We start from the raw sequence: 27,812 nt of genomic DNA, 5'->3' as shown, positions 1-27,812 counted from the left end.
TCTCACTGGAGGAATTTTAAAAGGTGAGGTGGATGCTTTAAACATCTGCAAAGCTTGAAGTTCCAATTTGTTCCTTTAATCCTCTGTCCAATAGTAACCTTCCCCCCCCCCACACACACACACAAATATGCACTACAACTACTTTGGTCATGTTAGAAGATCACTAGCAATGCCCTCTGAGGTTCCCAGGCCAAAATGAGCCTTGTTTATTAATGCTAATGCGAAAGGCTACAGCAATTATATAATGAAGAAAAAATGCCCAGCTGATTGTGCACTGGTTCTTTTTTATTTTGTCTGTTGGGGGAAAATATTTTCTTTTTTTTAAAGAAAACTATTACATTTCAATAAGAGATCATATATAAAGAAAGAAAAAGTATTACAGAAGCATAGAATGACTAGGAAAGAATGGTTCAGAAAAAAGTCAAAATAATGCAGAATAACAAGAAAAAACAGAGTAATTTCTGACTTTCAGTAACTTTGAACAGTCACAAAATGAATAGTTATAGGTCAAGGGCTACCTATACTTCCTGAATAAACTTGATGGAAGTTCCTTAAGAGATTTTTCTAAATAATTGAAGATAGCAATAGCTATTACTACCCTCAGAATTTTGCCCCGCAAAAAACTAGGTCCTCATTTTACCAGCTTCGCAAGCAGCCGTCAGAAATAGCCTGCAGTTCTAGATTCTAACCACTGTGCCGCTGTGGCTCTTATGATAAGAGTAGGGAATGTATAGCTCTGGCCTTTGAGCCAAAACTGTAGTTATGAGGCCAAACGCAAAACACTAGGCTTGAGTGCATGATTTTTTTCTTTCCCTTTTCCTTTTTTTTTCTGCTTTTTTGTAGCTAAAATATACCAAGGAGGAATTGGACTACAAAATTCACAGAGGTCACGAAAAAATGTACCAAATGTGGAAGGAATGGTACAAAGGAGAACCTAAGCAGGATCAGAGCAATGGAGCCAATCAGACAGAGGTATCTCAGCATGAGAATGATTCATCTTTTGAAGATATTAAAAAAATAGGGAATGGCCATTGCTCAGTGAAGATTCTGCCTTGACCATGGTTTGTGGTTAGGCATACTGGGTAAACCTAGACAATTATGATTTATTTGGTAATTATTATTCATTATTAAATAGATTAAATCAAGGATGGCGAACCTATGGCACATGTGGTGGCATGCGAAGCCATTTCTGACGGCACGTGAGGCATTGCCCTCTGTCAGCTCGGGCCTGCTGGTCCGCTGATATTTATAGTTTAGTTATAGTTTATACTTTATCAGATTTGTCTGCCACCCCCTCCGAAGACTCGAGGCGGCTCACAGCATAACAGTAGTACAATACATTACAAATCCAATAATAAAAATTAAATCAATTTAAGCAAGTATTAATAACATAATAAAATCCCTAACTATGCAATCACACACATTCAACCTACTCTATCATACAGTAAGGCCAAAAACATAATTAAAAAGAGGGGGAAAGGTGGTAATTATGTCCACACCTGGTGACAAAAGTGGGTCTTCAACATTTTATGGAAGGCGAGGAGAGTGAGGGCTGGTCGAATCTCTAGAGGGAGTTGATTCCAGAGGGCCGGGGCCACCACAGAGAAGGCTCTGCCCCTGGGTCCTGCCAGCCGACATTGTTTGGTCGACGGGACCTGGAGAAGGCCACCTCTGTGGGACCTAATTGGCCGCTGGGATTCGTGCCTTCTTTATGGCCGTTTTTGCTCTCCCCAGAGTTCAGGAAAGCCTCCTGAAGCCATTTTGCTCCAGCAAAAACTGGAACAAAGCCTCCTGGCCTGTTTTTTTGCCATCTCCAGGCTTCAGGAGGCTTTTCTGAACCCTGGGCAAGGGCAAAAAAAGGCCCTAAAAGCTTATTGGAAGTCCGGAGGCTTCAGTGAGGCCTGTCCGCATATGTGGAAGGGCAGCGCAGGGGGGGTTGTGTGCATGCGGTGGGGGAGAGCATTGCATTACAGATGTGGGTACACACACACGCCCTATCACCCGCAAGCGCATCCTTTTGGCACCCGGATCAAAAACGTTTCGCCAACACTGGACTAAATCTTTATCCCCAGTGGCTGACGCAAATTGGATGTTGCAACATTATTAAACAAACTATATATTTATGCAAAAATTATTCCCAGAACCAGAAGAGAGTTGGTGTGTTTCTCAGGATATATGAAAAGGCTGAGATGAAGAGCTGGGTCTAAGATCCTTTATAGAACATACACAACATACAGAAAATTGTTTGAGGAAGAAAAGAGGGAGGAGATTTGAATTCTGCCACCTGGCATGTACTGCATGGCTGAAATCAAGGGAACAGCAATCAACAATGGTGTCTCCATGCATAAACAAGAATATTCAGTTGCCCTATGTCCGTCTGTCAATCTCTCTCCCCACCCCCTCCCTCCCTTCAGATAATCCCATAGATCAGGGGTAGGCAAAGTTGGCTCTTCTATGACATGTAGACTTCAACTCCCAGAATGCCTGAGCTAGCATGATTGGCTCAGGAATTCTGGGAGTTGAAGTCCATAAGTCATAGAAGAGCCAACTTTGCCTACCCCTGCCATAGATGAACACCTATGATGTTCAATTAACAGATCTTTTTGTTCATTTTTTTCATAACAGATGGAATCCCATTCTCTAGCCACATCTTACACTGTTGCACAGAAGATGCAGGAGGTCTGCCAGAATGTCTTAACCAACCTGCAGAGCCTTCCTGAACATCTTCAACAAAAAGTCCAACAGGCTCAGTGTGATTTAACAGAGCTACAAGCTGTCCTCTCTACTGCCACATCCTTCCAGGATCTTCCCAGTGGCTTCATGAAAGAGACCACAGAGAAAATTAACAAGGCCAGGAAGGCTCTGTTTGAAGTCATGGAATATATAGCTAAATACACTTGTCAGCCATGGGTAGAGGGACCCTATTGTCCTGCTGAATATTCAGCAGAGGAATCCATAAAACATAATAACGTATATTAGTTCTTTACTCTTAATAATTTATGAAACAAATAACATATATCAATTCTTCCTATTAATAATATTGAGAACTGGGGTCTTCCGATGCATTCCTTGGACAAGACTTAGGTGGCTGGGCTCTTAGAAAATGAGAGAAATTAGTAAATGGATTGACCTTTTAAAAGTAATTATTAGCCACTTCCATATTATGCATGATTCTTTTAATATTATATAGTTGTAAGTGTACTTTATGTTGACTACTAGCCAAATACTCAACTGTATAACTTAAGAATTTTAATTACTATAGAGATCGAAGTTTTTAATAAGTGAGAGGCAATTGTACATTTGTTTACACAAATAAAATTGCAATTAAACAGCTGTGATGTGGCAATGTGTAAGTGGCTTGAAATAGCGGGTTCTAGTATTTGATCTGGTTCTTGAAGGTTGCAATTTATTATATTCCATTTTAGAGGTTAGATAGGTTGTTTGATTCATTCTTGCAGGCAACTTCAAAAGAAGTCTCTCACAAGGATCAGTTTCTCTGCACGTATGCAGCTCTATCAAAAACCTAACTGCCCAAAAATAGTTTAATTCCTTTTTATAAAGGTTCACTGATGTTAGACTTGCCTCCTGCTGCGCCCAATCTCAGAATTACTAGACATAGCTTATTAAACATACTAATATTTATTTATTCTTTGTCCAATATACAATACATATGAAATAGAATAGACATTAAGTAATATAAATAAAGATAGAAAGTAAGAAAGAAGAGAAGTAGAAGGAATGGAGAGAAAATATATGATATATGAGATAAGGAAAGACAATTGGACAGGGGACGATAGGCACATCAGTGCACTTATGTATGCCCCTTACTGGCCTCTTAGGAACCTGGAGAGGTCAATCGTGGAGAGTCTTAGGGAGAAATGTTGGGGGCTGGGGGCTGACACCACTGAGTCCGGCAATGAGTTCCACGCTTCGACAACTCGATTGTTAAAGTCATATTTTTTACAGTCAAGTTTGGAGCGGTTAATATTAAGTTTGAATCTGTTGTGTGCTCTTGTGTTGTTGCTGTTGAAGCTGAAGTAGTCGTTGACCGGAAGGACGTTGCAGCATATGATCTTGTGGGCAATATTTAAATCGTGTTTTAGGTGCCGCAGTTCTAAGCTTTCAAGATCCAGGATAGTTAGTCTATTTTCGTAGGGTATTCTGTTTCGAGTGGAGGAGTGAAGGGCTCTTCTGGTGAAATACCTTTGGACGTTTTAGAGAGTGTTGATGTCTGAGATGTGGTGTGGGTTCCAGACAGATGAGCTGTATTCGAGAATGGGTCTGGCATAGGTTTTGTAGGCTCTAGTCAGTAGTGAGAGATTGCCAGAGCAGAAGCTACGTAGGATCAGGTTAACAACTCTGGAAGCCTTTTCGGCGATATTGTTGCAGTGGGCTTTAGCACTTAGGTCATTTGTTTTTAGTATTACAGGGTCTTTTACTGAGTGTGGGTTGGCTGAGAGAATTTGTTTATTCAGTTCATATATGTGGTTTGGATTCTTTTTGCCGATGTGGAGGGTAGAGCATTTGTTGGTTGATATTTGAAGTTGCCAGGTGTTAGACCAATCTGAGACAAAGTCGAGGTCTTTTTGGAGAGTGAGTGTGTTGTCAGTGGTGTTGAAAAGTTTCACATCGTCGGCAAAAAGCACACAGTTGCTTGCGATATTATCGCAGAGGTCATTGATGTACAGGATGAAAAGAGTAATAGAAATAAAAGTTCAGAAAGGACCAAACAGAAGGAGAGAAGAATTGGGTTCTTGCTCAAGTCTTTCATCAAAATAGTGCAGTGATAGAGGTTTTTGTGAAAGAGGTAGGTGAGGAGGATTTAGAGGGGGTTTTCAGGGACAAGGAGGAAATGAATGGCTAAAGAGGTCAGAAAGAACAATTAACAGAAAATCAAAGGGTGGAACTACAACAGAATCAATGTGGCTGCTGCATTGAGGAGAGATATGCTTAGTAAATTACAGATAACCATTAGGTTTTAACTCTAGGTGTCAGCCTTCCAAAACCCAATTTCCATAAAAAACCAAGAGCAGCTGTGAGCCATTCTGATCATCGCATGATGCATTTTCTATCTGCTTACAAAGATTTAAAGCCACAAAACCAACAATTAAATCAGTAAAGACTTGGATTGAAGAGGCAAAATTGAAGCTACAGGCTTGCTTTGACTGCACAGACTAGAATATTTTTCACCTTCCCAGAAGAGCCGGGTAGCTGTCGGCCGGTCAAGAGGCGCAAACGGAGGTGGGAAATCCCAATAGGGGATTCCAGGGGTGGAGCTTTGACATCACGGAGACGTCTTTCCTGGGCGGCCGAAACGGGGACTCCAGGAATGATGTCTCCGTGATGTCAAACCTCCACCCCTGGAATCCCCTATTGGGATTCCCCACCTCCGTTTGCACCTCCTGACTGGCCGACAGCTCCCCGGCTCTTCTGGGAAGGTGACAGCTGGCTAGTGGTGCTTCTTGGCATTCTCCTGAACCTGAACCCGAACTTTTGCCGAACCTTTGGAAAAGTTCGGGTTTGGGTTCGGCATACCGAATTTCGCAAAGTTTGGTACGAACCCGAACTTTGCGATTTCGGTTCGCCCAACACTAATTATGGCCATTAACTCACAGAGCTTGTTGCTCAAGCTTCGAGCATTCGTGCACATTACCCTAAGAACATTATTATCATTATTAGTTTTCCCCTTATCATCAACAACTACATCTATTTTATTTACAACTCTCTTTTCATAAACTTCAAGCAACTGATTTATCATCATTGATCGGGAACAGAAATCATCCACATCAGTTACATCTCTGTCCCCTTTACCTAGTTTAAATGCCTGTCCAAAAAGGTTCTGAACTCCTCACTGAGCACCTGGGTCCCTCTGTATGAACCTAGAACTTTCAATTAGTAAGAATAAGATGGAGCAGGCAAATCTACGTTAAACCCCTAATGAAATGTATGGTCTTTAAATGTATGGTCTTTTAAGCCCATCAAATTTTCACAGAAACTGGTTTTGAAAAGATTTTGACTACTAAGCCCAGATAATATGAAAAATCAAAATTAAGTTAAGAAAGCCCATAACTTTGTATTGAGAATCTAGATTTGCATGTCCAGCTGGTCTAACTCTAATCTAGTATCATGTGATGCTACAGGTGAAACTTAAAAAATTAGAATGTCCATGTATATGCCATGTATATGATATAGACCAGTCTAAATAAATAAATAAATAAATGTATATGACACAGAGCAGGCTAAATAAATAACATTTGCTCCCAAATAGAAATATCCGGTGTAACCATTTCTTCCTGTTGCCTTGCCTTGTTTTGCCTTGGTATTTTATCGCCAACTGGGTTTCTCCCACTTCGGACTAGTTCACAAGAACCGGTAGCCACTCGCTGGTGCCATTACAATAATGTCACAAAACCGGATTGGTCAGTGCTGGTCCGTGGGCTATAAAGATGGTTCTCGACTTATGACCAGGATTGATCCCAAACTTTCAGCTCTTAAGTGAGACATTTGTTAAGTGAGTTTTGACACATTTTACTACCTTTTTTTGGCCATTGTTGTTAACTGTATGTGATAAGTTATTAACATGGTCGTTAAATGAATTTGGCTTCAGCATTGATTTTGCTTTTCAAACGGTTGCAGTAGATGATCAGATTTATTTATTTATTTATTTAATTGGATTTGTATGCCGCCCCTCTCCAAGGACTCGAGGCAGCTCACAGCATTTACAAAAACCAGAACAATCATATAAATCCAATTAATACTACATTAAAAACAACCATTAAATTCTATTAAAAGAAAGTAAAACCTATCAAACCAATTATTCAACACTCATACTTGAAACATTCATTGATCAGGGGGAAGATGTAAATGTCCCAAGCCTGGCGGCAAAGATGAGTTTTTAAGCTCTTTTGGAAGGCAAGGAGGGTGGAGGCAGTGAGAATCTCTGGGGGGAGCTGATTCTAGAGGGTCGGGGCTCCCACAGAGAAGACTCTTCCCCTAGGTCCCACCAGCCGACATGGTTTGGTTAACGGGATCCTAAGGAGGCCAACTCTGTGGGATCTCACCGGTCGCTGGGATTCGTGCGGCAGAAGGCGGTCTCGGAGATAATCTGGTCCTATGCCATGAAGGGCTTTATATGAACTTGGGACACAGCAGTGGTCATAAGTATGAACCAATTGCCAAACATCTCAATTTGATTACATGATCAAGGGATTGATACAAAGGTCATAAGTTTGAAAAGTGGTCATAAGTTCCTATTTTCAGTGCCATTGTAACTTTCAACAGTCACTAAATGAACTCTAAATGAAGCCTAATGACTACTTGTCCTATGTCTACCTAATCCTGTTTCCAATATTTTGAATTCTCCCATTACAGGAAGAATAAAAACTATAGCGATATGATACAATGGATATTTTAGAACCAAAAATGCAAAATTGGATTTAAAAGAAAGTCAGAAATTGTTCAGTTTCCGTGAAGCGTGTGCTTTCATATTTCATTGTATCTGATTTTGTACAAGTTGGGAAACTGGTTACTTTAAACTGGGTGTCTATTTTTATTTTTATTTTGTTCCTAGTGTATATTTGGAAATTTAAAATAGAATATATTTGCTACTACCAAGTCCATTCCTGAGGAAAGAAGAACTGTCTCTCTCTATATATTAGGGCAGTGAATGTATTTCAGTACAGAATCTCTCTAATGTAAAGTCCCATTATCAGTAACAGTAATCCTCAACTTAAGACTGCAATTGAAGCCAGAATTACATTTGTAAGTTGTTGCAGTCCTAAATCGAGGCATCACATGGATTCCAGAAGGATGCAAACAGTGACCAATGTAAGACAATTGCCGAGCATCTAATTGCAATTATGTAACCATAGATGTAGGGATACGCAGCCCCCATAACTCATAATATAAGTGGAGAGAGAGAGTTGGACTAAAAGTCGATTCCGCCCTAGGATGCCATGATGCCCTCTGTGCTTTGTGCCACAATGATGGTACTTCCCTGTTGTTCATGAACAGACAACTACCCACAGGAAATGCAGAGGCCAAAGGTCACCAAAAGAGTCAGCCACTGGCCTTCCCTAGACCCAGGTGAGCTGCCCCACTTGTGTAGACATAGACAATGGCTATTGTTTACCTGTTGCCAAGGGAACCTGGTTGTCAGTTGCCCTGATAAGCCCCTCCCCAGAGCATTCTAACCGGGTGAAGTCTCAGCATGGCAGCCAGAAAGTGCTGCAGGGTAAGTGTTGATATCTCAAATGGGAGGAATCTCGCAGTAGGGGAGGAAGTTCATGCTTCCCAACTCTTTTAACATGTCTATTTTATTTCACAGAGATTTTGGAAATATTTGCGAAGAAGATTTTGCTGCTGCACAGGAGAAGATGAAGCCATTCCCAGGTACCACCTCCCCCTTCTCCTTAAACCCTGGCCATGGTGGGACAACACCAGGATAGGGCAGCCAAAATTTTTACTAAGGCCATGGTTCCCAACGTGGGGCCCACGCCCTACAGGGGGGCAATTTGATTTTTAATGGGAGCGATTGGAACCTTGTTTAAACCAAGTTAATGGCCTTTTACGCTTCCTTTGGCTGAGGAGTTCACTTTTGAATAGTAACAATTATATGTCAGGGGGGGGTCACAATTTTAGAGATGCTTAGGTGGGGTATGGTCAAAGAAAGGTTGGGAACCACTGTCCTAAGGACATTGCGTGAGGGTGCAGATGGTCAGGATGAAGCCAGAGTCAGCACCCAGTTAAGGGTTTTTCAGTTGTTAGGAATCTTTGAATTATACTTTTTTCCATCGGTTTGCAAATCAGATATTTAAGAATTGCTACTAATCCATTTGAACACTTTTAATTATTCAATTTTTTCTAGTTTTTTTCTTACAATGCTTATAAACTCTTAGTTCTCATTATAAACCGTAGAACTATTTCTTTTTTTAATGGTAATTTCATTTAAGATTACAATTTGCAACAAAGTAACAATTTACAAAGTAGTGTATCTGTAGAGGAAGAAACTCTTAAAGTTAATTTCTAGGTTCATTGTTCAAAATATTTTTAGTATGTGCAATGTTAAAATATTTTGCTTCATTCTACATTTATAATTTGAGGGTGAGTGGTTTTTTATAATTGTAATATTTCATCTATTTTCCTTTAATGCCCAAATTTTAGACTTTTTTATTTTTTAAATAATTAAAAATTATATTTTCCTATGAGAATGGGTCTTTATAATTAACTCCAAAATGTTATTTAAAATTTATCTGAACCAATAGGCATTTGAAACTTTTTAAAATAAAAAATTTAATACTCTTTCGCTATTTATTCCTTAAAGTTTGTCCTTAGTAACTTCTTTCAGTAAGGATTGAAGGAAACTTCTTCAGTTCTGTAAAACATATTGATTTGTTACTTTGTTGTAAAATTGTAATCTTAAATAAAATTACCATTAAAAAAAGAAATAGTTCTATGGATTATAACGAGAACTAAGAGTTTATAAGCATTGTAAGAAAAAACTTGAAAAACTTGAATAATTAAAAGTGTTCAAATGGATTAGTAGCAGAGGGAGAAGAATCCTCGTCCCAGCACCCTGAGAAGCGAAATGTTTCATTCACTCTGGGCAGTCGAGAGAAAGGAAAATCAGGACTTTACTTTATTTAAAAGGTGCCACCAAATCCCTGGTGTTTCCAAATCCCCAGCGGCTCGCCGAGCGCAGTTGTCCATGAGCGGCTGTAGGAGAGCGGCGGTGGCAGGCGAGGGTCAGGAGGGAAATAAACTTGGACAATGGCAGCATCTCCGTTTGGATGGGCCTGTGAGGGGGATGGCTGTTGCTTTGCAATTCTCTGCCTCTCATGGACAACTGTGGAAAAAAAGCAATCACCTCCAGCGCTCCCACTCCAGCCTGTACTTTATTTATAAGGCAGTAAACCTGGACAATGAGGGAGTTTTCCAGCTGAAAGTGGTTGCTGCCCATCCCTAGGCACCGCTGAAGGTCTGCAGAGTCTGTAAGATCCTCTCCCCAAAATGACTTTCTGTGCAGAGGGGCCTTCAGGGGCAAAAAGATGGGCAGGCTGACAGGCCAGGCTGAGAAAGGAGAGGCTCAGCTAGAGATGGATGTTTTTGACATGCCACCTTCTTCTTTTGGGCAGGACTGAAGGAGGAGGAAGAGGAGGAGAAGAGACACCTCCTGGAGTAAGTACGCTTCTGCAACGTGGCCAGTGGGTGGCCATTCCTCAAATCTGGGTGGGGGAAGGGTGAAAATCCCACTGGGGGGAACTTGGCCAGCCTAGAAAACTGAAGAAGACCTCTTTGGATTTTTTTTTTACTTGCAGGTATCGATGGCTGGGGCTGCCAGGACCCCAAATACATCGAAGTCTGGCAGGGACCTGCCCTTTGTGGGGTGAGTGTCCTCTCATCCGAGGGACTCTGAAGCCCCCAAGAAGGTGGCTAGGAGTAAGGTTTACAAGAGGGGAGGCATCTCTACCCTCTGCCTCTACTTTGGCTAACAGAAGAATGACTCAGGCCCTTCGTTCTCTCCCCAGGATGGAGATCCCCAGAAGGTGGACTCCAGGGCTCTCCTCTATTAAGGAACTGGTAAGGCCACTGGTAAGACCCCCTCCCCACTGTAATGGCAGACATCCTGCCAAGAAATTATGCCAATAGATATAATATTTGCCTTCTTATTTCAGGAGCCACAAGATGGAGAATACAGCCAGGGTTCAGGGTAGGTAAAAAAACGTGCAGAGGGGAGGCGTCTCTGCTTCTGCTGCTGCTGCTTGTGTCATAGGACAGGTGACACAGGGCAGTCCCACTGGCAAGCCAAACCCCTTGGCAGGCCAGCTGGAAGGGCTCTTGGAGCGTCTACATGGCCACTTTTGCAAAATGGGCCATGGCTGCTTTTGATCTTTCTCCCCTTTGTTTTCTTCCCCCAGAGAGACGACCTATACGATCTGGCAGCGAGAGCCCTCGGAGGTAAGAAACCTTTGGCAGGGGGGCAGAGGGTGAGAGGGTTAGGGCGATGCCTTGACTCCTGATGGGAGGGGGAGAAATTATGGTAGATATCCTTCTAAGCTTAAGGCTTGCAAAAGCTTTCTCCCCCTCCCATCAGGACTGAAGGCATCGCCCTAACCTTAAGGCTTGCTGTTGGCCCATAGGGCCTGATGCACCCTGTCCTTTCTCAATCTTACTGGGACGCAGAAAGCTTAGGATTTAGCCTCCGTATCTTCATTTGCAGGATTCGATGACAGCTCAAATGGGGTCAGGGAGCAGCCTGGACCTGGCCTCATTTTTGGGATCCTCCAGCCCTTGGGTAAGTAAGACAAAGTCTTCTCAGTTGGGGAGGGGTGGAGTCCCCCTAGTTAGTTCTCCTACCCTGACCGAGCGGTGCTGGAGCGTTCTGGGCAGCGGAGCAGGGGGACACCCGGCCCTTGGGAGATGGTACTTAGGTTAGCCACATGCTCCCAAGCTCTGGTGCCAATGGCTCCTTTGCCACAAATCAGCAGGGACTGGTGTCCTTAATGGAGAATGGGATTATTGTCGTCCACAGGATTCTCAGGACAGTTTCACTGATTTGGGCAGCCTGGACGAAGACACCCCGGACAGCTTGGAACGCCTCATCCAGGAATTAGAGGTATGTATTCTTTTTTTTAAAAAAAAAATAATTTTTATTTACATACAGTGGTACCTCGGTACTCGAACGCTTTGGTTCTCGTACATTTCGGATAACGAACAAAATTTTCGGCAAAAATTTGCTTCAGTATCTGAACAAAAATTCAGATACCAAACAGCCAGAGAAAATTTTGTTCATTATCCGAAATGTTACCGCCGGGGGCTGCTGCAATCCCGGCAGCTTCGCGGGGCTCCTTTCCTCATTGCTTCCTCTTATTACCTGTAAGCAGCTGCAAAAACTTTCTCCTTCCCGGCGGCTGCAACGGCAGCGCCGGGAAGGAGAAAGTTTTTGCAGCTGCATACATATAATAAGAGGAAGCAATGAGGAAAGCAGCCCCCCGAAGCTGCCGGGATTGCAGCAGCCCCCACCCTTCCTGCAGCTTGGAGTACCGAATTTATTTATCCCATTGGAAATAAAGAAAATAGATTTAATTGGTTCTCAGAGAGTTAACATTGGCTGGGAACCAATTAAATCCATTTCCATTATTTCCTATGAGATAAATAAATTTGGTACTCGACCAAATCGGTTCTCGACCACACTTTTGGAACGAATTGTGGTCGAGTACCGTGGTACCACTGTATATATAATAAGACAATAACGACAAACAGTACATTTACATAAAATACAGAGAACAGAAAAAACAAGCAAGAAATATATTTCTTCTCTTCTCCTGTAGTAGAGATTGTTGACAGCGTCCTCTCTTTTTTTAAAAAAAAAAATTCTTGGCGGTGTTAAGACCAGTGGTTTGAGTTGTATGTTGTTATAGTTGAATTCTTATGTCGTAAGTTCTTATCAAATAAACCAAGCAAAAAACTATACAGTGGTCCCCCGATTATCGCGAGGGTTCCGTTCCAAGACCCCTCGCGATAATCGTAACCTCGCGATGAGCGGCACGGAAGTAAAAACACCAACTGCGCAAGCGTGTCCTGTTTTCCATGGCCGCGCATGCACAGATGGTGTGGCGACGGCAGTTCGGAGGCTGGCAATGGTTATTTTTCATGCCGGCCACCCCCCCCCAGCGTCTCCGGGCTCCTCGCCGCTACCCCCGCCCGCCCGATTCGCCCCTGTCACCGGCTTTCTTGGGGCACGAGTCGTTCTGTCACTTCTGATTTCCAAGTCCGATTTGAACCTGGTTTTTTTGCCCTCTCAAGTTGCTAACTCTCAGTGAGAACACTTTCCACACTTCTGATTCCACACTTCGGATCGCGAAACTCGGGGGACCACTGTATTGACTTTTTAAAAAAAGATTCTTCTTTAAGTTTTTTCTTTATCTCGCAGCACTATAAAGGGGTGTTCTTTTATTTAACCAAATGTAAAATTATTCCCATATTTGGTAGTATTTTGTTTTTTCTTTTTCTTTTAGTTCCATTGTTAGTTTATCTGCTTCAGCACAATGTAACATTTTTTTTTATTAAATTCCTTTCATTTGGCATGTTTTCATTCTTCCAAAATTGTGCGATAGCTATTCTCGTTGATGTTATTAGATGTTGTATTAGGTAATAATGTTCCTTATTCATCTGATTTTCAATAATGCCAAGCAAAAATATTTCAGGTTTCATTTCTAGTTCAATCTTAGTTATTTCCTTTATCCATTTCTGAAGTTTGTGCCAGATTCCTTTAACTTGTCTGCAGGTTCACCACATATGAAAATATGAACCTTGCTTCTCACCACACTTCCAACAGTTAGGCTTGAGGTTGGTGTACATTTTTGCTAGCCTTTCAGGGGGCACATGCCATCTATAAAACATTTTTATTGCATTTTCTTTGTATGCGGTGGATTTTGTGATTTTGTAATTGGTATGCCATATTTTTTCCCATTGGTACAATTGTATTGTGTGACCTATATTCTTTGCCCAAGCAATCATATTCCCTTTTACTATTTCTTCCACGTTTTGGTGTTCTTGGAGTATTTTGTAAATGTTTGCAATTGATTTCTTGTGGGGCCCTGATAAGATTTTATCTAATGGAGTGTAGTTTTTCTGTATTCCATATTTCTTTATGTCTACATGGAATCTAGATGATATTTGGTGATAACACCACCAATCCACTTTTATTCCTTCTTCATTTAACTGTGTTCGTGTTTTTAATTTTGAGTCTTTATTTAATAACTGTGAATAGTTTAATAGTTTTTGTCGACTTATAGTGTTTGGGTAAATTATTGCTTCTATGCTTGAGAACCATAGTGGTATTTTAAAATAATGTTGCTTCCTAATTAAGTTCCAGTTGTCTATTAATGACTTCCTTATCAGATGGTGTTTAAAATATGAGTGTGTAGTAGATTTGCTGTCCCAAATGAAACTGTGCCATCCGGACTGGATATCATATCCTTCCAAAGCTAGTAGTCTCGTAGTTTGAAGTTGTATCCACTCTTTAACCCATGTTAGGGCTGCTGCTCGGTAATAGAGTTTGAAGTCGGGTAAGCCAAGTCCGCCTTGCATAGGGCTATCTTGTGTCCATTTAAGTCTAATTCTGGTCTCTTCATTTGCCATATAAATTTGGATATTAATTTGTCTATTTTTTTTTTAAAGGTTCCTTCTAATTTAATTGGGATTGTTTGGAAGTAATATAGAAATTTGGGTAATATGGTCATTTTTATTGTGGCAATTCTTCCTAGTAATGAGATTGGTAATTTAGAATGGGATCATTGTCGTCCACAGGATTCTCCAGAGAACAGTCCGGCGAATTTGGGCAGCCTGGAGGGAAACACCCCGGACAGCTTGGAGCGCCTCCTCCAGGAATTAGAGGTATGTATTCTACCCTCTTCAGGGATCAATGCCTTGCCTTGCGAAGCTCAATGAAGCAATGAGCTATGCTGTGCAGGGCCACCCAATCAGACAGGTCCTAGTGGGGGATGCTGGCACAATGTGGTCTACTGGAGAAGGAAATGGCAGCCTCCTCCAGTATCCTTAGTAAGAAAACCCCAAGAAAAGCATCAAAACAATGCCAGAAGACGAGCCCCTCAGATAGGAAGGAGTCCAATATGCTACATGGGAAGAGCAGAGGGCAAGTACAGAAAGAGCAAACTGGTACAAATAACAGCCTTTCCTTCCTTCCCCAGGAGCTGCAACAGAAGGAGGAAGAACCAGCTCCAGGCACCTCCAGAGGTGAGTTGGTAGTTGGCTGTGAAAAGCCTGCAGGGAATGCAGAACTCCAGGAGACTGCACTACGTAGGGATGGGCAGGACCCAGAATGGTTGGAAACGCTATTCCGGCAGCGGCAATGGAGTGCGTAGTCTCGGTCCACTGCCGCCGGTCTTGCAGGCGCAATGCACGCACAACCTAAGCAATTCTGGCAGCTAAAATCACGGGTTTTGATTCCATGCATGCACAGAATTTTTGCTGCTGGAAGAACGTCTGCGCACGAGATTACGGTTGCTCCACATGCGCAGCATCCGGAATCTCACAGCAAGAAGATACAACAATGATAAATAGCTAAGCTGCATAACACTAAAGAAACAAAGGCACAAAGAAATCTAATAGGATAATGAAATACTAATGAAATAGGACGGTCAGTAGTCCAAAATTTACAACTATAATAAGGATCTGAATATCAGTTGTTAAGGTACCGCAGTCATAAGTTGAGTCACTATTTGATAAGATTTAATGTTACAACTGTTTTTATGACCATCCTTACGCAAGTCATTGTGATTATTAAGCAAAACATGTGGTCGTAAGTGCAAATCCGTTTTAACCAGTGGGCGGTTTTGCCATTGGCAAAAAGTGTTGCAAATGTGATGACATGACCATGGGCCATTGCAAGCCATCATAAATGCAAGTTTGGCTGCCAGGCACACAAAATGCAATCATCTGACGATGCGATAACTGAGTACATTATAATTTTGAATGGCTATTAAACTGGTTGTAAATCAGAGACGACCTACACCAGGAAAGGAACCTACACCTTGGAAAAAAATAAAGTATAATCCCCAAAAGGGATAAATCTGAAAGAGGTTCATAAGAATACAAACATTTAATTCTTTGTGTTTACAACTCTGTAGAATGAAGAAAAATAAAACAGCAAGACCTAGAATAATGATGAATTTTTTAATAAATCTAAAGGAAAGGTTTTTAAAAAAAATAAAAGATTGCCCTTTTTAATAAAGGACAGATATGGTTACTATAAATTTATAGCTACCTTTTCTAGCATCGGCTCCTCTGGATGTTTTTAATTCTAGTTAACATAATTCTTAATCAACCTGATTGTGGGTTGTTAAAACCATTGTCTTTCCTAACACAATTTTCCTTATCTCCCATTCAGCAGTGGAAGAAGCTTTTGATTGCTTTTTGGAACTGTCAGTCAATGATAGCCCGCCTCTGCCTTTTCATGTTTTTATAGGTATATAAAGACCACTGAGGCCAGAAGTGGCTTTATCGTTGGCTTTGAGGTATGTATGACTAACCTGAGTTGCTTTCCACCCCCACCCCCCGAAATGTGGTTTAAAGTTGGTGTTTCTGTTTTGTTTTTAAGTGACTCTGCAAAGCAAAACTAATAATTTAAGGGCGATCCGGAAGGGACCTCCGCATTGTGGCAATTGGAGCGAACACCCGCCCACCCTCCGCTATCAACAGTGTGTCATAAGGAGGTCGCCTTTGGGGCCGAATAGGAATTTTTTGCGGCCTCCCCTTTAGAGGCGGCCGTTTTTTCGCCTATTCCACACTGACGGTGCGGACTGGATTGGTTAGGGGGTGTGGCGCATTTAGTTATTTAGGAATTTCCGCCCCGTTAGTTTGGCTCTGCAGGTCCTTAGTTTGTTTTGAATTAAATATTCCAAGTTACGTATTTAAATTTATTTAAATTTATGCTAACTAATAAATGACCCTTAATTAATCCACAATATATGTCTCAGCGTCTTTACTCCGCCTCCGGGGGGCAATTATATATAAGACAGCCCTAAACATGTCTTTTTCAAAGCCTGCAGTGAAGAAAAAAGGTTGGTGATGAGCACGTGTCTTATTTGCACAAAGAATACAATTTGAAATGTCATTACACAACTAAACATGCTGAGGAGTATCAGATCCAGGGGCTTAAAGCACAGGTTTCAGGCTTCTTTAGAGGAAATGGAGTCAGAATATGGGGATGTGCTCTACTTCACCGAGGTACGTTGGCTCAGCAGGGGAAACATATTGAAGAGATTTTTTGAGTTGAGAGCGGAAGTGGAGAAAGATGGGATTGCTATTCCTGCGCCAAGTGATACAAAATGGCTTATGGACTTAGCTTTTTTTGTTGATATCAATACATGAGCTTACTGTACTGAACAAAAAGTTACAAGGCCAGGGGCAACTTGTCAGTGCTGCCTATGACAATGTGAGAGCATTCTCTACAAAACGTATGTTATGGAAAGCCCAGCTTTCTCAGACAAACATTTGCCATTTCCCAGCATGCAAGGCACTCATAGATGCAGGCACACCATTCAGTGGTGAGGAGTATGTGGATGTCATTTTGAAGCTACAGGAGGAATTTGATCACAGATTTGCAGACTTCACGACGCACAGAGCAACATTTCAAATTTTTGGGAACCCCTTCTCCTTTGATGTGCAGGATACCCCTCCTGTGCTTCAAATGGTGCTCATTGACCTGCAGTGCAACTCTGAACTCAAAGCCAAGTTCAGGGAGGTGAGTGGAAAAGCAGACAAGCTTGGGCAATTTTTGACAGAATTGCCCCCCCCCCCAGCTTCCCTGAGCTTTCCCGAATGTTCAAGTGGACCATGTGTCTTTTTGGGAGCACATACTTGTGCGAAAAGCTCTTCTCTACCTTGAACTTCAATAAATCCTGTTATGTTTGTACTTTTAAATAAAGGTAACCGCTGATTGGCTTAAGCCGCGGCCAAGGGAAACCTTGTTGCGAAAGTTTAAAAAAGAGGAACTCGCGGCTGTTTTCCCCGCGCAGATGCCCCATTTGCGTTTTATTCTAAAACCCTTTCACCTGCAGAAAGGAATTACTCTCATTTAGATAAGGAGGCATTAGCTTTAGTTGCAGGCGTTAAACGCTTCCATGGATATTTGTTTGGCCACCCTTTTACATTGATTACGGACCACAAGCCATTGTTAGGCATTTTAGCAGGAGATAAGCAGACCCCCACATTTCCGTCTCCGAGAATGACCCGTTGGACGATCTTTTTAGCTGCTTATAATTATGTACTTAAGCACAGGGAGGTGGAAGGAAATTGGGCACGCAGACGTGTTAAGTAGGTGTCCTCAGGCAGAATTAGTACACGACCCAGCCCCAGCGTCCAATGTATTGCTGATAGAAATGCAAGAAAACCCATTAATAACGGCAGCGGAAATAGCCAGAGAGACAGAAATAGACCCCTTGTTATCCCGAGTAAAACAATGGGTACTTAAAGGGTGGCCGGGGAAAATTCCAAAAGAGACATGTCAGGTATTCAAGAACAGACAAACTGAATTAAGTGTATTAAGAGATTGTATATTGTGGGGTGACAGGGTGGTAATTCCTAAACAGCTGCAGAAGAAAGCATTGAAATTGTTACACCAGGGTCACCCAGGCATGGTAAGGATGAAAGCCTGGCCAGGAGCCACCTTTGGTGGCCAGGTTTAGACCAGGACATAGAAACCTGGGTAGCCACATGTCACCCATGCCAACAAACTCGCCCAGACCCACCAAAGACCAAACCAACGGAGTGGGAGACACTAAAGGGACCACGGTCCCGCATACACATAGACTTCGCAGGACCTCTAGCGGGACAATCATTCCTTATTGTGGTCGATGCATACTCCAAGCGTCTGGAGATTGTCTTAATGACCTCAACTACAACAGCAGCTACAATAAAGGGGCTGCGGAGACTTTTCTTAACACATGGACTGCTGGATGTGCTCGTCTCAGACAACGGTCCACAACTAACCTCCAGGCAAATGGAGGTCTTCCTGGCCGAAAGAGGGATCCGACATGCATTAATATCTCCCCATTTCCCGGCCGCTAGTGGCCGGTTTGAACGCATGGTGAGGTTCACAAAAGAAGCCCTGCACCGGTCAGCACCTGGAGAATGGCAACAGCAGCTGGACGAATTCCTATTAGTCCAGGACATCACCCCACAACTAACCTCCAGGCAAATGGAGGTCTTCCTGGCCGAAAGAGGGATCTGACATGCATTAATATCTCCCCATTTCCCGGCCGCTAGTGGCCTTTGGTGGCCAGGTTTAGATCAGGACATAGAAACCTGGGTAGCCACATGTCACCCATGCCAACAAACTCGCCCAGACCCACCAAAGACCAAACCAACGGAGTGGGAGACACCAAAGGGACCATGGTCCCGCATACACATAGACTTCGCAGGACCTCTAGCGGGACAATCATTCCTCATTGTGGTCGATGCATACTCCAAGCGGCTGGAGATTGTCTTAATGACCTCAACTACAACAGCAGCTACAATAAAGGGGCTGCGGAGACTTTTCTTAACACATGGACTGCCGGATGTGCTCGTCTCAGACAACGGTCCACAACTAACCTCCAGGCAAATGGAGGTCTTCCTGGCCGAAAGAGGGATCCGACATGCATTAATATCTCCCCATTTCCCGGCCGCTAGTGGCCGGTTTGAACGCATGGTGAGGTTCACAAAAGAACCCCTGCACCGGTCAGCACCTGGAGAATGGCAACAGCAGCTGGACGAATTCCTATTAGTCCAGGACATCACCCCACAACTAACCTCCAGGCAAATGGAGGTCTTCCTGGCCGAAAGAGGGATCTGACATGCATTAATATCTCCCCATTTCCCGGCCGCTAGTGGCCGGTTTGAACGCATGTTGAGGTTCACAAAAGAAGCCCTGTATCGGTCAGCACCTGGAGAATGGCAACAGCAGCTGGGCGAATTCCTATTAGTCCAGGACATCACCCCGTCGGCTAGCACAAACAAAAGTCCAGTTCTCATGGGGAGGAAACTCCGTTCCCAGCTGGACAGAATTCACCCAGAGTATTCCGAAAGGAAAGATAAGCATACAACGGAACCAGAACGGACTTTTAAAATGGGTGACCCAGTCTATGCAAAAGACTTTGACTCAAATCTCCACTGGAGAGAGGGGACAATTGAATCCAAAACCGGCCCCAAATCATAAACGATCCAACCAGCCAATGGGAAAATCTGGCGCAGACACATAGACCAAATCAGAAAACGACATCCAAGTGAGTTAACACAAAGTAACAATGACATTTTTCCCGTAGATCAAACGCATGGGAATTACCAAAACCAACCAGACTACTCAGCGCATCCTCTTCTGGCATCCAGCGGCGGCTGCCCTGGAACCCTGGCGGCTGGCGTTGGAAAGGCCACTTCTACGTCCATAGGGGAAGACAATCTTTACCAGGACGGAGCAGCACAGCAGCCAGCCGACCAGGAGGACAACTCCCTGCAAACTGAACTGTGCAGGTCTGGGCGAGTCGGCAAGCCACCAATCAGGCTACAAGACTACGTCACACATCTAAATGATTGACAGTTTGTTCAAGCTATGGGGGGAAGGGTGTTATGTTTGTACTTTTAAATAAAGGTAACCGCTGATTGGCTTAAGTCGCGGCCAAGGGAAACCTTGGCGCAAAAGTTTAAAAAAGAGGAACTCACGGCTGTTTTCCCCGCGCCAGCAAGGTATATAAGGCGCAGCTTTAGCCGGTAGCCAGCAGTCACTTCCTACCTGCGAGCTGGTCACTTCAACTGTTCCTGATTGCCAATAAAGAGCTGTTAACCTTCCTCGGCCACCAGCTTCTGATTTAACAAATCCAAGTACAGGTCCAGACTTACTGATGAGCATCTCCAAGCCCTATGGAGGATCTCAACTGCTTCCTCCCTTAAACCAAATGTGGCTTGGCTATGCAAGAGTAAGAGCTGCCAGATCTCTAGCAGCAAGAAGTAGGGAGAAGAAGCCACGTTCAAAACAGTTCATGTTCAATGTTCCATTCATGTTCAGAAAGTTAAATGTTAAAGAACTATTAATACAGACATTTGAATCTCAATAATACTAATTACATTTCTCTAGTCAGCAACTACAGTATATGTGGTTTCTTCAGTCTTCTATATCTGCTGTATTATTATTATTGTTGTTGTTGTTATTATTATTATCATTTTCATTTTTTTTATTTATTACTGATTTATTTTTATTTTTCTTATGAATTTGTTAATTTATTTTTATTTTTAAACATAAAATAAGATGAAAAAATAAAGACATTTGATAACATTGGAATGTTTTTGTAAGAGCTTTTTTGGGGGAAAACCTGATGTGACCCAGCCTCACCCAGACTCTACCTCCAGCGGCCCCCAAGGTAAATTGAGTTTGAGACCCCTGGTTTAAAACAATGCCTTGAGGTAGGACCAAATGTCTATACATCTATAATAATTTAAAACAAATATTAACCTAGAACTTTCAGATAAATAAGAATAAGATGGAGCAGCCACATCTATGTTAAACCCCTAATGAAATGTATGGTCTTTTAAGCCCATCAAATTTTCAGAGAAACTGATTTTTAAAAGATTTTGACTTCTAAGCCCATATAATACGAAAAATCAAAATTAAGTTAAGAAAGTCCATAACTTTGTATTGAGAATCTGGATTTGCATGTCCAGCTGGTCTAACTAATCTAGCATCATGTGATGCTGCAGGTGAAACTTGAAAAATTAGAATATCCATGTATATGCCACGTATATGATATAGACCAGTCTAAATAAATAAAATTTGCTCCCAAATGGAAATATCCGGTGTAATAATTCCTTCCTGTTGCCTTGCTTTGTTTTGCCTTGGTATTTTATCGCCATCATAAACCTACTCATAGTTAATTATGGGCTTTTGTGTTTGTGTGTCTCTCTTCACTGCAAAAAGTGTACAAACCAGAGGTGGGTTTCTCCCAGTTCGTACTGGTTCACAAGAACCGGTAGCCACCCGCTAGTGCCGTCATGATAATGTCACAAAACCGGATTGGTCAGTGCCGGTCCATGGGCACAACCATCTTTAAAAATAAAAAAAATTCCCACCACATTTTAAAAATGTTTTTCCTCCTGAGCAGGTGCAGAAGCCAAGTTCCTGTACTGTGCATATGGAGGCCACATATTTTTTTTTTGGCTTTGGGGGTTTTTGGGGGGAGGGGATTTTTTTCTTACTGTGCATGTGTGCCCACGAAGAACTGGCCCTCCCACGAAGCGCACCCATGAGAACCAGCAGCGAGGGAAGTTGGAACCTACCCCTGATGCAAACCATTGAAAACACTGGCTGTCTCATCCTGGGGGGAATTACAGGAGGACAAACAGCATGGACCACATCTCAACATCTCTCATCTCAGGCCTGATTTGGAGGCCTTGTGTTGGGAAAGGCCATTTCCTATTACCCACAAATTCAGTGAATGCTGATTGGCTCTTATAACCATCAATCAATAACACAGGGGTCCTCCTTCCTGTTTATATTCTTGGAGGGAAGAGAAGTTGGAAATTTGGGAGCTGGGAGTGGATGGACAGATGGGAGGGAAAGCCTGGAATCTTAGCCCTAGGAAAGCTACTATGAGTTATAGAGGTGGTTCTCAACCTATGACCAGAATTGAACCCAAACTTTCACCTGTTAAGTGAGACATTTGTTAAGTGAGTTTTGCCCCATTTTACTATCTTTTTTTTTGCCATTGTTGTTAACTGTAGGTGATAAGTTAGGGGCTTGAGCAAGTTTGCTAGCTCAAGAGCTACATTGAAATGCTTCTTGTCAAAAGTTGGAGGTATTGAGTCTGCCACAGGAACAGTGAACTGCTTCTGAATGTTATCAATGAACAGCTGAGGAGCTGGAATAAGGGCCACTGCCTGGACTTGTTCAGCAATATATGGAATGGAAGTAGAAGCTTTGTTTCCAGTTCCTGTGATAGGTGGCGTGGCCAGGCCAGAAGCAGTCGTAGCCTTCTGGAGAAGTGATTTAAATAAGGCTGGTGGAAAAAGGCCTGCAGGAGTAGGCTGCTCTATTGGTAAAGCTTCATCAGCAGAGAGGGCCTCATCCTGACACTCTGCCTCTTCCATTGCTGAGGCTTGGCTCTCATTACCTGAGGTATCTGAATAATTATGATCCTCTAATCCTCCAAAGATTTGTGTTGCAAAGAAGGCTGGTTCAGCAGAGGCTGGGCCTGGTTTTGTGGGTGACTTGAGCAAGCTCCGGTAATCACCATGTAGAGTGGAAAAACAGCCATTTGCTGAAAAGCAGCCATACACTGTTATATAATATTGGGCAATAATATTTTGAATGTTGTTAGGATCCAATATTGGTGGCTGGGCTGTTTGGACAGTCCTTGGTTGTTGCCCTACCTGAATGCCAGGCCCTTCGTTCTCTCCCCAGGATGGTGATCCCAACCAAATGGACTCCAGGGCTCTCCCCTATTGTGGAGTCCATTAAGGAAATGGTAAGGCCACTGGTAAGACCCCCTCCCTACTATAATGGCAGACATCCTGCCAAGAAATTATGGCAATAGATATAATATTTGCATTCTCATTTCAGGAGCCACAAGATGGAGAAAGCAGCCAGTGTTCAGGGTAGGTAAAAAAACGTGCAGAGGGGAGGCGTCTCTACTTCTGCTGCTGCTGCTTGTGTCATAGGACAGGTGACACAGGGCAGTCCCACTGGCAGGCCAAACCCCTTGGCAGGCCAGTGGACATATGCCAATTTGGGGGGGGGGTCATTTATGGGGCTTGAGGAATGGAATATCCAAAGCTGAAAGAGATTTAAGTATTTTCTCTCACTGGAGGAATTTTAAAAGGTGAGGTGGATGCTTTAAACATCTGCAAAGCTTGAAGTTCCAATTTGTTCCTTTAATCCTCTGTCCAATAGTAACCTTCCCCCCCCCCCCACACACACACAAATATGCACTACAACTACTTTGGTCATGTTAGAAGATCACTAGCAATGCCCTCTGAGGTTCCCAGGCCAAAATGAGCCTTGTTTATTAATGCTAATGCGAAAGGCTACAGCAATTATATAATGAAGAAAAAATGCCCAGCTGATTGTGCACTGGTTCTTTTTTATTTTGTCTGTTGGGGGAAAATATTTTCTTTTTTTTAAAGAAAACTATTACATTTCAATAAGAGATCATATATAAAGAAAGAAAAAGTATTACAGAAGCATAGAATGACTAGGAAAGAATGGTTCAGAAAAAAGTCAAAATAATGCAGAATAACAAGAAAAAACGGAGTAATTTCTGACTTTCAGTAACTTTGAACAGTCACAAAATGAATAGTTATAGGTCAAGGGCTACCTATACTTCCTGAATAAACTTGATGGAAGTTCCTTAAGAGATTTTTCTAAATAATTGAAGATAGCAATAGCTATTACTACCCTCAGAATTTTGCCCCGCAAAAAACTAGGTCCTCATTTTACCAGCTTCGCAAGCAGCCGTCAGAAATAGCCTGCAGTTCTAGATTCTAACCACTGTGCCGCTGTGGCTCTTATGATAAGAGTAGGGAATGTATAGCTCTGGCCTTTGAGCCAAAACTGTGGTTATGAGGCCAAACGCAAAACACTAGGCTTGAGTGCATGATTTTTTTCTTTCCCTTTTCCTTTTTTTTTTTGCTTTTTTGTAGCTAAAATATACCAAGGAGGAATTGGACTACAAAGTTCACAGAGGTCACGAAAAAATGTACCAAATGTGGAAGGAATGGTACAAAGGAGAACCTAAGCAGGATCAGAGCAATGGAGCCAATCAGACAGAGGTATCTCAGCATGAGAATGATTCATCTTTTGAAGATATTAAAAAAATAGGGAATGGCCATTGCTCAGTGAAGATTCTGCCTTGACCATGGTTTGTGGTTAGGCATACTGGGTAAACCTAGACAATTATGATTTATTTGGTAATTATTATTCATTATTAAATAGATTAAATCAAGGATGGCGAACCTATGGCACATGTGGTGGCATGCGAAGCCATTTCTGACGGCACGTGAGGCATTGCCCTCTGTCAGCTCGGGCCTGCTGGTCCGCTGATATTTATAGTTTAGTTATAGTTTATACTTTATCAGATTTGTCTGCCACCCCCTCCGAAGACTCGAGGCGGCTCACAGCATAACAGTAGTACAATACATTACAAATCCAATAATAAAAATTAAATCAATTTAAGCAAGTATTAATAACATAATAAAATCCCTAACTATGCAATCACACACATTCAACCTACTCTATCATACAGTAAGGCCAAAAACATAATTAAAAAGAGGGGGAAAGGTGGTAATTATGTCCACACCTGGTGACAAAAGTGGGTCTTCAACATTTTATGGAAGGCGAGGAGAGTGAGGGCTGGTCGAATCTCTAGAGGGAGTTGATTCCAGAGGGCCGGGGCCACCACAGAGAAGGCTCTGCCCCTGGGTCCTGCCAGCCGACATTGTTTGGTCGACGGGACCTGGAGAAGGCCACCTCTGTGGGACCTAATTGGCCGCTGGGATTCGTGCCTTCTTTATGGCCGTTTTTGCTCTCCCCAGAGTTCAGGAAAGCCTCCTGAAGCCATTTTGCTCCAGCAAAAACTGGAACAAAGCCTCCTGGCCTGTTTTTTTGCCATCTCCAGGCTTCAGGAGGCTTTTCTGAACCCTGGGCAAGGGCAAAAAAAGGCCCTAAAAGCTTATTGGAAGTCCGGAGGCTTCAGTGAGGCCTGTCCGCATATGTGGAAGGGCAGTGCAGGGGGGGTTGTGTGCATACGGTGGGGGAGAGCATTGCATTACAGATGTGGGTACACACACACGCCCTATCACCCGCAAGCGCATCCTTTTGGCACCCGGATCAAAAACGTTTCGCCAACACTGGACTAAATCTTTATCCCCAGTGGCTGACGCAAATTGGATGTTGCAACATTATTAAACAAACTATATATTTATGCAAAAATTATTCCCAGAACCAGAAGAGAGTTGGTGTGTTTCTCAGGATATATGAAAAGGCTGAGATGAAGAGCTGGGTCTAAGATCCTTTATAGAACATACACAACATACAGAAAATTGTTTGAGGAAGAAAAGAGGGAGGAGATTTGAATTCTGCCACCTGGCATGTACTGCATGGCTGAAATCAAGGGAACAGCAATCAACAATGGTGTCTCCATGCATAAACAAGAATATTCAGTTGCCCTATGTCCGTCTGTCAATCTCTCTCCCCACCCCCTCCCTCCCTTCAGATAATCCCATAGATCAGGGGTAGGCAAAGTTGGCTCTTCTATGACATGTAGACTTCAACTCCCAGAATGCCTGAGCTAGCATGATTGGCTCAGGAATTCTGGGAGTTGAAGTCCATAAGTCATAGAAGAGCCAACTTTGCCTACCCCTGCCATAGATGAACACCTATGATGTTCAATTAACAGATCTTTTTGTTCATTTCTTTCATAACAGATGGAATCCCATTCTCTAGCCACATCTTACACTGTTGCACAGAAGATGCAGGAGGTCTGCCAGAATGTCTTAACCAACCTGCAGAGCCTTCCTGAACATCTTCAACAAAAAGTCCAACAGGCTCAGTGTGATTTAACAGAGCTACAAGCTGTCCTCTCTACTGCCACATCCTTCCAGGATCTTCCCAGTGGCTTCATGAAAGAGACCACAGAGAAAATTAACAAGGCCAGGAAGGCTCTGTTTGAAGTCATGGAATATATAGCTAAATACACTTGTCAGCCATGGGTAGAGGGACCCTATTGTCCTGCTGAATATTCAGCAGAGGAATCCATAAAACATAATAACGTATATTAGTTCTTTACTCTTAATAATTTATGAAACAAATAACATATATCAATTCTTCCTATTAATAATATTGAGAACTGGGGTCTTCCGATGCATTCCTTGGACAAGACTTAGGTGGCTGGGCTCTTAGAAAATGAGAGAAATTAGTAAATGGATTGACCTTTTAAAAGTAATTATTAGCCACTTCCATATTATGCATGATTCTTTTAATATTATATAGTTGTAAGTGTACTTTATGTTGACTACTAGCCAAATACTCAACTGTATAACTTAAGAATTTTAATTACTATAGAGATCGAAGTTTTTAATAAGTGAGAGGCAATTGTACATTTGTTTACACAAATAAAATTGCAATTAAACAGCTGTGATGTGGCAATGTGTAAGTGGCTTGAAATAGCGGGTTCTAGTATTTGATCTGGTTCTTGAAGGTTGCAATTTATTATATTCCATTTTAGAGGTTAGATAGGTTGTTTGATTCATTCTTGCAGGCAACTTCAAAAGAAGTCTCTCACAAGGATCAGTTTCTCTGCACGTATGCAGCTCTATCAAAAACCTAACTGCCCAAAAATAGTTTAATTCCTTTTTATAAAGGTTCACTGATGTTAGACTTGCCTCCTGCTGCGCCCAATCTCAGAATTACTAGACATAGCTTATTAAACATACTAATATTTATTTATTCTTTGTCCAATATACAATACATATGAAATAGAATAGACATTAAGTAATATAAATAAAGATAGAAAGTAAGAAAGAAGAGAAGTAGAAGGAATGGAGAGAAAATATATGATATATGAGATAAGGAAAGACAATTGGACAGGGGACGATAGGCACATCAGTGCACTTATGTATGCCCCTTACTGGCCTCTTAGGAACCTGGAGAGGTCAATCGTGGAGAGTCTTAGGGAGAAATGTTGGGGGCTGGGGGCTGACACCACTGAGTCCGGCAATGAGTTCCACGCTTCGACAACTCGATTGTTAAAGTCATATTTTTTACAGTCAAGTTTGGAGCGGTTAATATTAAGTTTGAATCTGTTGTGTGCTCTTGTGTTGTTGCTGTTGAAGCTGAAGTAGTCGTTGACCGGAAGGACGTTGCAGCATATGATCTTGTGGGCAATATTTAAATCGTGTTTTAGGTGCCGCAGTTCTAAGCTTTCAAGATCCAGGATAGTTAGTCTATTTTCGTAGGGTATTCTGTTTCGAGTGGAGGAGTGAAGGGCTCTTCTGGTGAAATACCTTTGGACGTTTTAGAGAGTGTTGATGTCTGAGATGTGGTGTGGGTTCCAGACAGATGAGCTGTATTCGAGAATGGGTCTGGCATAGGTTTTGTAGGCTCTAGTCAGTAGTGAGAGATTGCCAGAGCAGAAGCTACGTAGGATCAGGTTAACAACTCTGGAAGCCTTTTCGGCGATATTGTTGCAGTGGGCTTTAGCACTTAGGTCATTTGTTATTAGTATTCCAGGGTCTTTTACTGAGTGTGGGTTGGCTGAGAGAATTTG

General features: G+C 42.4%; 1 protein-coding gene across 1 annotated transcript in view; it reads left to right on the top strand.

Annotated features, from left to right (window-relative positions):
* LOC139159526 (tigger transposable element-derived protein 1-like) overlaps positions 1–27,812 on the top strand; it is a 51,922-nt gene that overhangs the window by 7,285 nt on the left and 16,825 nt on the right. Inside the window, exons 2-4 of the mRNA XM_070736837.1 lie at positions 844–972; positions 2,626–2,864; positions 8,327–8,391. Coding sequence (XP_070592938.1) covers positions 844–972; positions 2,626–2,864; positions 8,327–8,391 — 433 coding nt within the window. The remainder of the gene's footprint in view (positions 1–843; positions 973–2,625; positions 2,865–8,326; positions 8,392–27,812) is intronic.

The sequence above is a fragment of the Erythrolamprus reginae genome, chromosome 2 (genome assembly GCF_031021105.1).
Source record: "Erythrolamprus reginae isolate rEryReg1 chromosome 2, rEryReg1.hap1, whole genome shotgun sequence".
In the NCBI taxonomy this organism is placed as follows: Eukaryota; Metazoa; Chordata; class Lepidosauria; order Squamata; family Dipsadidae; genus Erythrolamprus; species Erythrolamprus reginae.
Note: the sequence above shows the minus strand (reverse complement) of the source record. Positions and strands in the feature narration are given on the sequence as shown.